Source organism: Petaurus breviceps, unplaced genomic scaffold (genome assembly GCF_028583685.1).
Source record: "Petaurus breviceps papuanus isolate PSGF00001 unplaced genomic scaffold, PetGlider_PUasm1.0 79, whole genome shotgun sequence".
Classification (NCBI taxonomy): domain Eukaryota; kingdom Metazoa; phylum Chordata; class Mammalia; order Diprotodontia; family Petauridae; genus Petaurus; species Petaurus breviceps.
In genome coordinates this window covers 2,188,563-2,201,881 of record NW_027186523.1, presented here as the reverse complement: position 1 = coordinate 2,201,881, position 13,319 = coordinate 2,188,563, and the positions used below count along the sequence as shown (strand labels likewise).

Genomic DNA, 13,319 nt, shown 5'->3' with positions numbered 1-13,319 from the left:
ATCTTAACACCTTCCAATCTGACTTCTGACTTTATCACCCCACCAAGACTGCTCACTCCAAAGTTACAAATGATCTCTTAGTTGCCGGATACAATGGCCTTTTCCCGATCATTCTCTTTCACTTCTCTGCAGGCTTTGACATTGCTGATCACTCTACCTTGATGCTCTCTTCTCTAGGTTTTTGAAGCACCACTCTCTCCTGGTTCTCCTCTACCTCTCTGACCTCTTCTTCTCTGTCTCCATTGCTGGATCCTCCTCCATATCACACCCTCTAACTACAGGTGTCCTTCAGGTTCCAGGGTTCCCTTTTCCCTTCTCCCTTTATACTACTTTGCTTGATTTCAGCAGCTCTCATGGATTTAATTACAATCACTACAGTGGTAATTCTCAAAGTTACCTTTCCTGCCCCAATCTCTCAGTTTATTTCTAATCTCAAATTTCCAACTCCCTTTCAGATATCTCTAATGGGATGTCCAGTAGACATCTTAAACTCAATATGAGAGAACTCATTATCTTTGCTCCTAAACACAATCACCCTCCCACCTTCCCTATTACTGTAGAGGGCAACATCGTCCTCCCATCATCTCAGGCTTGCAACCTAGGAACCATCCTAGAACCCTCACTATCTTTTACCTTCCATACTCAAGCTGCCAAGGCCTGTCAAATTTTACCTTTGCAGTATCTCTCCAATACCACCCTCTCCTCTGATACTGCCCCACCTTTAGTGAAGGGTCTCATCACCTCATTCCTTGATTGTTGTATTAGCCTGTGGTTGGGTATGGCGATAACTTTCTTGGTACATATACCTAATAATAATTTAATAGGTCAAGGTGTATGTACAGTTCAGCAACTTTATATTTTCAAATTCAAATTCAAAATTTATCATTTCAAATTATTTTCCAGAATTGTTCTACTAATTTATAACTCTATCAGTAGCGTATTAGTATACCTATCTTGGTCACAATTTCTCCAACAATTATTATTTTCTTCCTTTTTAATTTTTGCCAATTTAATGGGCCTTACATATAATATTAAGAGGTGATTGTTGTTTTTTTTTAAATTTGTCTCATTATTAGTGATTTGTATAAAATCTTCATACTGTTATTGAAAGCTTGTATTTCTTCATTTGAAAATTGCTTGTTTTTATCCTTTGACTACATATTAATTAGAAGGATGGTATAGATACATACATACAAAGAGATACACACACATAAATTCTTTATCTTGCATAATAGAACTATCAGATGAAGATGCTGTGAAAATTTCTCCATATATTTATTTTCCTTCTGATTCTAGCACCATTCATTTTCTTTTTTTTTTTCCCTTTTGAGGGGCAATTGGGTTTAAGTAACTTGCCCAAGGTTACACGGCTAGTTTTTTTTGTGGTAAGTGTCTGAGGCCGGAATCGAACTCAGGTCCTCCCGACTCCGGGGCTGGTGCTTTACTTACTGCTCCACCTAGCCACCACTTCATTCATTTTCCTTACGCAAAATTTTGCAATTTTATACAATTAATATTATCCATTTTATATCAACAGACAGAATATTTTAGTATCATCCCTATCCCCATTTATATAAGAATTATTCTATCTAGATGTAGCAAACATTCATAATTGCATATAATTCATGAAAGCAAGGTATCTACTGTCTTTCTTTTCTGGATGTCTTTTTTTTTTAACATTATGATATGACTTTGTATATTTAGATCATATATCCCACTAGGATTTTGTTATGGTATGTGGTGTCAGATGTTGCTCTAGACTACTTTCCTGTTTTCCTAGAAGCTTTTTTAAAATAGGGAGTCCTTACCCTAGTCTTTGAGGATCTTGGTTTTAATACTGTGATACTACATTTAATTGCTTCTGGGCTTGTTTTTTGTTTGTTTGTTTGTATTTACCTAATTGGTTCCATCAATCAACTTTTCTATTTTTTTTTAAATTTCCAAATAGTTTTGATGACTACTGTTTTGAAATATGATTATAGTTTGAGAACTGGTACTGCTACTCCATTTCATTCCTATTTTATTTTTTTAGCATTATTTCCATTAAGATTCTTGACCTCTTGTTCTTCCAGATTTATTTTGTTATTATTTTCCTTAGTTTAAAACAAATAAGCTCTTGGTAGTTGGATGAGTACAGAACTAAATCTGTAAATTAATTTAGTGTTGCCCTTTTTATGGTTATATTAGCACAGTCCAATCTTGAACAATTAATGTCCCTGTAGTCGTGTAAGACTCCCTTTATTTCTGTTAAAAGTATTTCATTTGTTGTCATTCAGTGGTGTCCAACTCTTCATGACCCCATGGACCATACTGTCCATGGGATTTTCTTGGCAAAGATACTGGAGTGCTTTGTCATTTTCTTCTCAAATAGATTAGGGCAAACATAGGTAAAGTGGCTTGCCCAGGCTCACACAGTTTGTAAGTGTCTGAGGCTGGATTTGAACTCAGGTCTTCCTGACTCCATGCCCAGTGCTCTATCCACTGAGTTATCTAGACGTGTTGAATTCATATAATTCCTGAGGATATTTTGTAGGTATATTTGCAGATATTTTAGACATTTGAAGTATACAATGTTCCACAATATTATATAATGAATGAACTAATGAATGGAACCTCAAAACAATAATATGGTACATGGGAAAACCATTTAGAAGTGGATTTTGTAATGAAATTATTTGGATAATTCATCCCTAAGACTGAGTATCTGCAGTATATTTCACCTTGCCCAGTATATTTTGTGTCCTATTTTTCCTCTGCTTATTTCTAACTGACATAGTACCATGTGACATAAAACAATGTGAATTTTTGCCAGCAAAGAAAAAAAGCAATTGTATGAGTAGGAAATAGCACATGCATGTATCAAGATATTTTATTATTTAAAAAAGACAGAAAACAAAATCACATATATTTATGGAAAAATATGAATTTGTGATAAAAAAATTTTGTTCAAGTTTTATGTGCAAGAAATTAAAGAAATCTCAATCACAAAGTCATGCCTCAAGCTTCAGAGATTATGATCAATACCCTTGTTATCCTTCAGGGAATGTTTTGCAGCTAAGTACTCTCAAAAACAGGTGCTATTTATGACTGGTGTAATACCCCCAAAGATTTTAGTTTCCCTTAGCAAAGAAAACATCTGTCTGTTCCCCAACAATTATTCTCTTGGTAAACAGTCACCCTGTCTTGTCACCCTAAATAATTATCCTATCATCTTAGAACATAGAGATTACACTGAATTACAGTAAACAAACGTCACTGAATTTTAATATAGTTATTTTTTTTTTCATTATTGTGTTGGTTGAAATTAGACAAATTGAATTCTACTTATTAGAAAAGTATGTTGGATAAGAAAATGCCAGATATACATGAATCATTCATTTTTAAAGAACAGCATATTTATTGGGGAAATGTGTAAATCAATTGTATATAGAATTTAAAATATACTTCATCGCTTTAAAATTGAAAAGGAAGACTTAATTCTATATCATTTTTAAATGGTTATATCCTAGCAACAATGCTAACAAACACATCATGTAAAAGTTAAGATGCAGTAGTGAAATGAGCCATATAAAGGAAGAGTCAGTGACCATATAATATTTCAGTTTCTATTATATCTGGTAGCAATCTAGTTAAAAAGAAATGACAGTTGCCCTGAAGGAAATAAAGTGGAGATATTATTGTAGTAGTAGTTTGGAAGGAAAATTGCACTGTGTTTTGACTGGATTATTTTAAATCCTTGCAAACTATTCTCATGTCTCTGCAGTGCTACTTCTTCCTCCCCCCTTTATACAAATTGAGTTTATATCGTCTGAACTCATAGGGCCCAGGGGCCCTTTTGTGGCAGGGAGGAGGAAAAGGGGAATTAGAAAAAGAAAATATGACAGACAGTTTTGAAGGAAAAAAGGGTAATTTTCCTTCTGAGTCTATTCCGAAATGGGAGTCCTTCCGTGCAATATTTTGCTTCTGTTGAGCAGTCAGTCAGAATCAAGTGTAGGATTTTGCTGGATTGTGGGCTTTGGCACTGACAGGTTTTATTTTGGAGGGGAGAGAGCACAGGGAGGTAGAATGTGGGGAGGCTGGTATTTTAGCTCTATCAGCCCTGAAGGCAGAGTTAGCACTTGCAATGGGACAAAAGTATTCGCAGTCATCAGAGAACTTTGCAGTCAGCTTCAATAACATCATTCCTTTTTTCTGCTTTTTTTCTCCTTTTTTTTTTTTTTGGCAGCCAAGCTCTTAGTAGAACCATCTGTCTTTCTATTAGTATTTTTGAGTCCTGTTTTGAAGCCACTTTGCTTGGCAAAGTCACTTTCATCCTTGGAAACGATTTTTTAAAAAGTTCTGTGGCTCTTTGCCGAAGAAGAGTACTATGTAAAAATCCACATGGCTGTTCATTTTTGTTCTGAAAGAATATGGCTACTTTGTCTTTGTCTTGAATCAAATAAAGCAGGAGGTGGGACAAGCAGAAAATGTCTGGTGGGAAGTGAGAGGTGTGGATCAAATTTTAAGCAGTAAATTTGAAAACGATATCACTTCATTTTTATATGCTTCTATTGCTATATAAATACTTTCTCAATGAGATTTCCTCAACTATTCTAGTAGATTGATTGGAAGGGAAATTGCTTTTCTACTTAATTTTAATACCATTTTTTTTCTAAGAATGAGTCAGCCAATTGATATATGTGCCTTACCTTTTCCATTAAATATGAAATAACAGATCATTAGTGGTCATTGAAGATCCCATGACACTTTTCTTCTAATATGGGGAGTTAGTATCCTGATCCTGGCTTAGCTCCAGTTTGGGTAATTATATATTGCCTACCTAAACTCCCTTTGTGATCTCATTTGGATATTATATTCTTCATTTTCTGCCTGAAACGGCTGTGTAATGTTGCTATGTGCTTTTAAACAGCTGCCATGTTCCCTACCGAAGGTGGCTGAATTTCAGCTGTGGGTGAGCTGATCCCCATGGATGGTGTGTGAATGAATGCTATAGCACTCAAAAGACTAAATGCTTTAGAAAAGTTTGCAAAAGTTTTAGCTTTAACTATTTTTAATTGTTTCAAGCTGAATTAAAATTGCCTCCTGTTAGCTGAAGATTTGTAAATTTAGTCTCAGTGCAATTTTCTAACTGGAAGGCAAGGTGATAATCTTTACCTTTCCCTCTTCAGACCCACTTTCTAAGAAGAAAACTAAAATATTTCATAACAGAAAAATAAGAAAATGTGAATTCTATTTACTCATAAAAATTTTAATTTTTTACATGTACATTTATATTGCTGCATACTGTGTTATATAGTAGGTTTCTAAAGTGCAAAGATTATATACCGTTCATCTCTAGAAGAATTATAAATACTATGTTTTAATGCTAAAAAATGACTATATTATGAATTTTTTAAGTGAAAGAAAGGTCTTCTCTAATTCATTTTGAATTTTTCTAACATCAGAGGAAATACCTTTCCCCTTTAACTCCATCCCTAACTACATTAAGAAAACCAACCATAACCTTTCTTTGGCTGAAAAGATTTTAAATGTATATTTTGTCTTAACAAGAAGTTTTGAAGGAGATTTAATTTTATTGTGCTTACTTATTTGAAAATTGAATGTTAGCTAAGATTTGAGAAAAGGGGGAGCTCTGCAGACTTACTGAATGTAATGCAAATTATTCTGATGAATCACCAATGATTATATGTGTATTGAATTTTTCTAGATATATAAGAAAATCATTTACACTGTTTCAATGTGTTTTAAAATAGCTTCTCTGTTTCTTACTAAAGGCAGATAATTTTTAGCATTGATTAACTGAAAATAAGCAAGCTTAAACAAATTATATATGTACATATATATTTATGTGTACACTTATGTACATATATTTAAAATGCAGACATGTATTTTTGATACAGTTAGGGCATGCAGTTTTACATGGCATTCAGAGAAGTCTGATTTCAGAAGAAGCTTTAATACCTCCCCCACTCAGTATTTTTCAGACTGGGTACTGTTTAAGAATGACACATTTTAAGAAAGATGTTGACTAAACTACATCCAGAGACAGACAATAAGGATGGTGAGGTGTTTGGAAGTCTGCAACATGTCATATGAAAAAGAGTTGGGTTGTTTAACTTGGAAAAGAGAAGACTAAGTGTTGACATGACAACTGTCCCCACATGACAACCGTCCCCACTACATGTAGGGCTATGATTTGGAAGAAAAATTATACTCACCCTGTGTTACTTCAGAAAGAGGAACTAGAACCAAGTAATTGATTTTTTCATTCAATAGTCATTTATTAAATGTTCGCCATATGCAGAACACTATACTGGGCACTGGAAGAGATAACAAGATAATTAAACTTTTTTTTTTTCATAGAAAGGAAGATAACCCTTTCTTACCTCAGCAAAGGAAAATCTTTTTAAGTAATTAGGGCATTACAACGGTAGACAGGCTGCTTTGCAAAGGAGTGAAACCTTTGGATATGTACAAGTAGAAGTCAGATGACCATATACCAAGCACCCTGTAGACGGGATTCCTGGATTTGGTGGGAGATTTAACTAAGTGGCTTCTAAAGTCACTTCTAAGTCTCATTTCCTATTATTCTATAATTAAGGTGATTCCATAGTTTGCAGCTCAAATTAAAAGCCCCAATGTAGTCAATGGACTAAACACCTTCATTTTCCTTAAAGGAAAAAAGAATTCTCCCTTTGATTCGTTTTCTCATGTTCAGCAGGTTCAAGGTCAGCTGCCTCCATTAATGATTCCAGTATTCCCTCCAGACCAGCGAACACTGGCAGCAGCTGCCCAGCAAGGATTCCTCCTTCCTCCAGGCTTCAGCTACAAGGCAGGATGTAGTAAGTACTGTTGATTTTCCATTTGGGAGTGGGCGGAGGGTGGGTTCACGCCATTTGCTATTAATGCCCCACCAAGAAGTGAGCTCACAGATATATCACATTTATTTTAGAAAGACTATACTCAGAGGGTGTGGAAAGGGATTTAACTTAATATTAAGTTGAGCATAAATGGCATATGTTTTATTGAAAGGTGGATTAATACTGTGTTATTTACTTTCATACCTCTCTGTGATTGTTCAACTAAAACTCATTATCAGTATATTTTCAAAGTATTAATGGTTTTGAAATTTTTATTTAAAGATTGAAATATGTCTCCACATATATACTGCACAATATATGCATATGCTATATAATCTATATTTTTAGCAAAATCTAAGTTGTATATTCTGGTTAGTTTGGGGAAAATATAGTTCTAAAACTTGAAATAATGACATCAAAATTAGATACTTAGAATACATGCCTTGCTAGATCAAAATGCATAATTCAAATTTTAAAATGTGGCCAAATTGATGAACTTGAATTTAATTTCACTCAAATATGATGACTAGTCAGAAGAGCATAGAAATGTGATGCATTTATAATGATGCTAACTGATAATTGCAGAATGCTTGTAAAAATAGATATGAGACATATACCACTCTAAAATTTAGAATTAAAAAGTGTTCAAGAAATTCTAGTAAAATGAACTCACATATGGGAATAAGTTGTTGCCTTATCATTCTGCTATCTGTTTTTAAAGCAAGGGTTGTTTATGACTTCTAGAATGGAATAGGGGTCTTGGCTTTGGCAAGGAGAATGACTGCATGAAAAGCATTTATTAAATGGTTACTATATATCAATCACCATATAAAGTGCTAGACACACAAAGTGAAAAGCAAGACAGTCCCTGCTTTCAAGGTGCTCACATTCTAATTAGGAGAAATAACACATATTGGAAGGTTTAGCTGCAAATGAAAAGGAAAAGCCTGGTGGTCCTTAATGCATAGCAAAGGGTGAAAGACAAAACCTAAGAGTACTTGGGGTGAAATGGTTGGTCAAATTGCAATACTCTGGAGCCTGGTGAACATAACATCTGGGCAGATGGTAAAGACTGGTGGACCCATTCTATCAGTCTTCATTTATGTAGAATTCAGGTCAATACCAATTTCAAATTTGGCATCGATGAAGATTCCTATCAGTCAATGTTTCTGTATTTCCATGTCTCCTACTTATTTCTTCATGTTCTTCAAAAGCTTTCTAGTATTTTTGTAAGAATGATATTTTTCTGGTTTTCATAATGTCACTATGTTTCTGTTTCTGTATTCCTATCACTTCAAAGAAATACAGTGTAGGTGTCAGAGAAAAATTAACAAATCATTTTGGAGTTAGTGAATTTTAGTACTGCTAGTGATATACAAGTTAGATGTGTGCCTGTGTGATTATGTTTTCTCATGACTTTTTTCTAGTGTTCTCAAATCTAGTTTGAATTATGCTTATCTCTAAATTTGTCTAACATTAAAATCTGCACACAGAACTACTAATCAGTTTATAAATCCCCTAATTTTTCTGTAATAAAGTATTACAAAACTAAAGGAAATAGATAGAGGGTTTAAGGTGAAACCTCAGAGACCTAAGGATGAGCCTTTTCTCTGCATTAGCAGTTGCCCCAGGCAACTTTCTAAAACTATCTATTATCAAGGAATTGCTGATCTGGACTTGTAGAGGAAGTCCATAGGGGGAATTCCCCACCAAGGTGAAATTACAAATCTGAACCTCACTCTTCTCCTCTACCCTTTTCCTCCCCATAAATGCAATTTCTATTCTGTTATTTTATAAAAGGCAATTTTAAAATATTTTTCTATTTTCTATTTATTTTTAATAATGATTTTTTTTACCCATTGTGTTTTGGTAACTATGATATCATTGTCTAAACCATCAGTCATGTCAGTGGGCAGTAGCAATATCTGCATGCAGACTCATTTGGTTCTTCCAGTGGTTTTCTTTTCTAAAGAAAAGAACTAAATCCCATTATAGAATACTACCCTAAGGAGAAAACCCGCACCAAATAGGAACACTGCCATAACAAGAGGCCTGGAAAAGGTCAAGAACACTTCTACTGCATTCCCATTAGACAGATTTAATTTGTTCTGCATCGATGCAGTGTGGCTTTTTTTTCTCTGCCTAAAAATTGTTAGTATGTTAAGCATATGATGTTCATATGGTACCTTCAGTACTTAAATTTTCAAGTAATATACCGTCTTTTTTGTAACCTTGGAAATCAAACAGAATAAAGTCTCTGCTGCTCCTGGCAAGCTAGGTACTAATAGCATGCCAAAGTCTAGAACTGAGCAGAAGCCAGTAGAAAAAGGAAGCTCTGCCCTTGTTGATTCCCTGGCACATCTAACTTAGTTTGAATGAGAAGCTGAGCTGAAGTGAAAAGTAGTCAAGAATTCTCTTTAATTACATTATACATAAGGAATGGGATGGGGAAAAATAAAATGATAAATGGTAATCTATTCGATTTTATACCAGATCTTATGCAAGATGTGTAGAATTTCCTTTTGATAATTGCTTTAATTAGTGGTAATAGTTACTGGTTTTCAGTATAAGTGACACCAACAGAATTTTTAATGTCATTGTCGAGCTTTTGACAAGGAGAAACTGTATCTATACTTTATCCATAGTATCCATAGTTTAATCATGCTTTTAATCAAAATCGAAGTAGGGAAGAATATGGAAGATTAAAAGCATTGATATACAAGTAAAGAGACAGGCTCAAGTCCCATTTGTGTCATTATTTGTATGACTGGGGGGGAGGTCACTTAACAATGCTGAGATTCACTTTTCTCTCCTATAAAACGGGGATAATAAGATTTCTGACTCCTACCTATGTTATAGGTTGTTATGTTATATTAGAAAAGTATAATATAAATGTCATTATTATAATGATCAATTTTTCTATTTCTTTTGTTCCTCCCATATTCTTTCATAATATAATATGTTCATCTTTTTAGAAGTATAAAGAAATCTTGGAATCACCCCAAGGGGAGAAACAGGTTAAGAAGCAAAACAAACTAAAGTAATGTTAGTATTTCAAATGCATAAATATTTATATTTATGATGTATACCCCACCTGCTTCCAAAAAGGATTTGAAATGTCCTCTAAAGTTAAGGCACATACAACCTGGACAATTAACAAAAAAAATTGAAGGACAAAAATAAGTTAAAAGAAGGATGCAGGAAAAATAGATGCATTAGGTAATTAGATTACATTCCTTTCTATATCTAGGAATTGAATTAAGTTCAGAGGCACCTATGGAAATATGTTGTATTGTTTTTGTGTGATAAGAAGAATATGAATAGGGGTAGATACTATTCTAGAAATCAATTCTTTTTTTGGGGGGGGTTGTTTTTTGGAGGGCAATTGGGGTTAAGTGACTTGTACAAGGTCACATGGCTGGTTTTTGTGTAAAGTGTCTGAGACCCGATCCGAACCCAGGTCCTCCTGACTCCAGGGCCGGTGCTCTATTCACTGCACTACCTAGACTCCCACCTAAAAAAGAATTCTAGAGAAAAAAATACATAGGTTGTTACTTGGGAGACACAGGATAACATTATAGCCAATGTCTTCATCTATGATTTTTCAAAAGGTATAGAAATGTATTCTGAGGGGATATTGCTTAAACCAACCCTCATATAAACAATAGGCATAAGATTAAATCTGAACTCAGAGAAGGCATGTCTACAGGAAATTAAGATAGTATTATCCAGGTATACCGTATAGCTTTCTGAGAATATAATAACATATAACTTCAATTTTTAAAATCTGGATAATGGCCACTAGGCTAGCTTTCTTAAATATTATGTCTTAAACTTTTAGCGACTACACTGGCCCCCATGCCCTGAAGACCAGATATGTTACATTTTACCATTCCCTCCAGGTTCTCCACTTCCCTTAAGGCAGAAATGTCTAACATATACCCCAGTCTATAATGCTCCCAAGTACAGATCAAACCAAATTAAAATCTAATCAGGAACAATTTAACAAAATAAATAAAAATACAATAGAACATAGGTGACGGTCATATGTAGTTTTCTAAATCAACATATGGCCTACAGAGATCCTCATGTACAGTTCAGTGGCTCCTGTTTCTATTTTAATTTGACATAACTACCTTAAAGGAATTTGGGGTATCTAGTCTTTTTGCCACTGGCTCTAACCCCCATTGACTCATTTACTCAGTTTTAGGGGTCACCTAAACCCTAATTCAGTTTTATTGCTTAACAGATTAGCTTTTACAAATGAATATACATGTCAATGGTATAGTAAGAACAAGTATATTAACATACCCTGCAATACCTGGGAGAGGGAGAATAATCGCCCCAACACTACTTTGTGATAGGGGTAAAGGGAATGTAATAAGCATTTATAAAACACTATATGCCAGACACTGTGCTAAACACTTTAAAAATATCATCTCATTCAATAGGGAGGGGGATTCAGTTCACTGCTTAGCCTAGTTCCTATTTAGAAGAGTGCTACCAAGTACCAAGTCGAAGACTCGGGTACTTTGATTTCTCAGATCTCCCTTGTTAAGACAGTTGAACTATTTGGTCTCCAGGATTGCCGCCGCTCATCTACATCTGGTAAGGATCAAGGTTTTGTTTATATTTTAATCGTGCACCTAGAAATGAAATGGACAAAAAGTTAAAAAATGAAAACCCAGACCAGAACAAAATCTAAATCCCATTTCTTGGGATTTGTAGGGTCTCAGAAAAAGGAGTGGAAAGTTGTCTTTCCCTTTACCTGGTTCAGTTTGTGGTACCTGCGCCATGTGTGAACAGGATAACCCCTTTGGGAACAACAGGAAAGAGTCAGTGTCATAATCTGGTAGTTTTAAAGATATAGTTTGTTCCAGCTGTGCACCTATTGGAAAAGCCTGCTCCCATCCATGTCACAGGGGACCACAGAAGCAGGTCCTTTGCATTCCCCATGTGGGTGCCACCATGTGAAGTGATGTTGGCATACATAAAGCAAAGCTTCTGTGCCAATCAGAAGTAGGATTGGGTTTGTGGGTGACCACTCCATTTTCATCTTGGTCAAGATAGGGAGATAAAATATCAAGGGAAAAAAAAGAATGAAGAAAGAAAAACTTGGAATTTGACATTCATTTTTTGCCTAAATGGAAGATCATACTACTTTTGCACAGATGTGGGCCATGAGGATATGAACACATTTTTTTTTCCTAGAGAAAGATATTTAAATGAGTTTTTTTATCAATATGTTCAAATATTTGACAAATATTCTGTTACAATCATAGAATTCTGTATCATAGAGAATGGAAGAGATTATTTTGCCTTGAAAAAAAACTTAGAGGGTAGGTGTTACCAATAGATTTCTGCAACAATTAAACAATCTTGGAATGGTTCCTTTCAACACTGTGTGTGATTCTGAGTAGGACTGCATCCTGATGAACTCAAGAAAATGAGTTAGTTGCAAATTATGCTCCAAGGTTCTGAATAAATTCAGCTGTTAAATGGAGTTATTTAACATAGTCCATTTAAGTATTTTAAAAATGTTGCCAACTGTATTTTCAAATATAATATGATTATTTGAAGCTATTTTTTTTTAGCAACAATAAGCCAATAGGTGTCTTTGATCATATAAGAATTCTTAAGGTCATTCCTAGTTAGAAATGATAAAACCATGCCCTTAGCATTAAGGAGAATGTTTGTCTTTCTATTTTCTATTGCTATTTCAATATTGATGTAGATAGACTCTATGGAAATGATTGTGGTCTACCTTTGTGATGGGAACTTTATAGCTGAAAGAAATTCAAGAGAAGAGAAATGATTTTGCCTCGTTATTTTAAAGTTTTCTATGTGCTTGCAGATTTGTTAAGTATGAAGGACTGACAAGTTTTGGTTTGGTTTTCATTTTGTCTAGCACTTATCGTTATACCTGGCACATAGTAAACACCTAATAAATGGTGGTTGATTTGATTTGACTTCTTTTGTATTCTATAGCATGGCATATAGGACAAGATTAATGGTTTGGTCCAAAGTTTCTGTCTATAATCAGAAATTATTGAAAAGTCAATAAATTCCATAAAAAGTATTGCAATAAAATTATATTTTAGACTCACATTAAGATCATTTTATATCACATAAAAGTAGTACTTTAAACTCATCCTCTTAGGTAATACAGACATGGAAAATGGGCTAGTAACAGAAAATGAACAAAAATAAAATTATTCTTTCTTTCTTACTAGAGTTAGCAGTATAGTATGATTTCTCATCTGCTTCTTTACAATAATAAGAACCAAGTATTGTCAAGCACATGCTTACCTTGGTCATCATCAATCCCAGAGGGCACTAATGGGGTAATGTCAACCTTTATGGTTATCTACTAACTACCTCTTTACCTAAATGCTACCTTCTTTTATGGGTGATAGCACTCTTATTCTAAAAATTGGTATGCATGGATTCAAGGACTAG

At 34.4% G+C, this 13,319-nt stretch overlaps 1 protein-coding gene and 1 long non-coding RNA gene across 3 annotated transcripts in view; one reads left to right on the top strand and one right to left on the bottom strand.

Moving 5' to 3' along the window:
* The window catches only part of LOC138175785 (transcription factor SOX-5), a 503,395-nt gene that overhangs the window by 334,237 nt on the left and 155,839 nt on the right, over positions 1 to 13,319 (top strand). Inside the window, exon 8 of the mRNA XM_069106265.1 lies at positions 6,722 to 6,842. Within this exon, the coding sequence (XP_068962366.1) occupies positions 6,722 to 6,842 (121 nt within the window). The remainder of the gene's footprint in view (positions 1 to 6,721; positions 6,843 to 13,319) is intronic.
* The window catches only part of LOC138175786 (uncharacterized), a 42,545-nt gene continuing 35,455 nt past the window's right edge, over positions 6,230 to 13,319 (bottom strand). For both annotated transcript variants that reach the window (XR_011172088.1, XR_011172089.1), the window contains exon 6: positions 6,230 to 6,320. This is a non-coding gene — a long non-coding RNA (uncharacterized lncRNA). The remainder of the gene's footprint in view (positions 6,321 to 13,319) is intronic.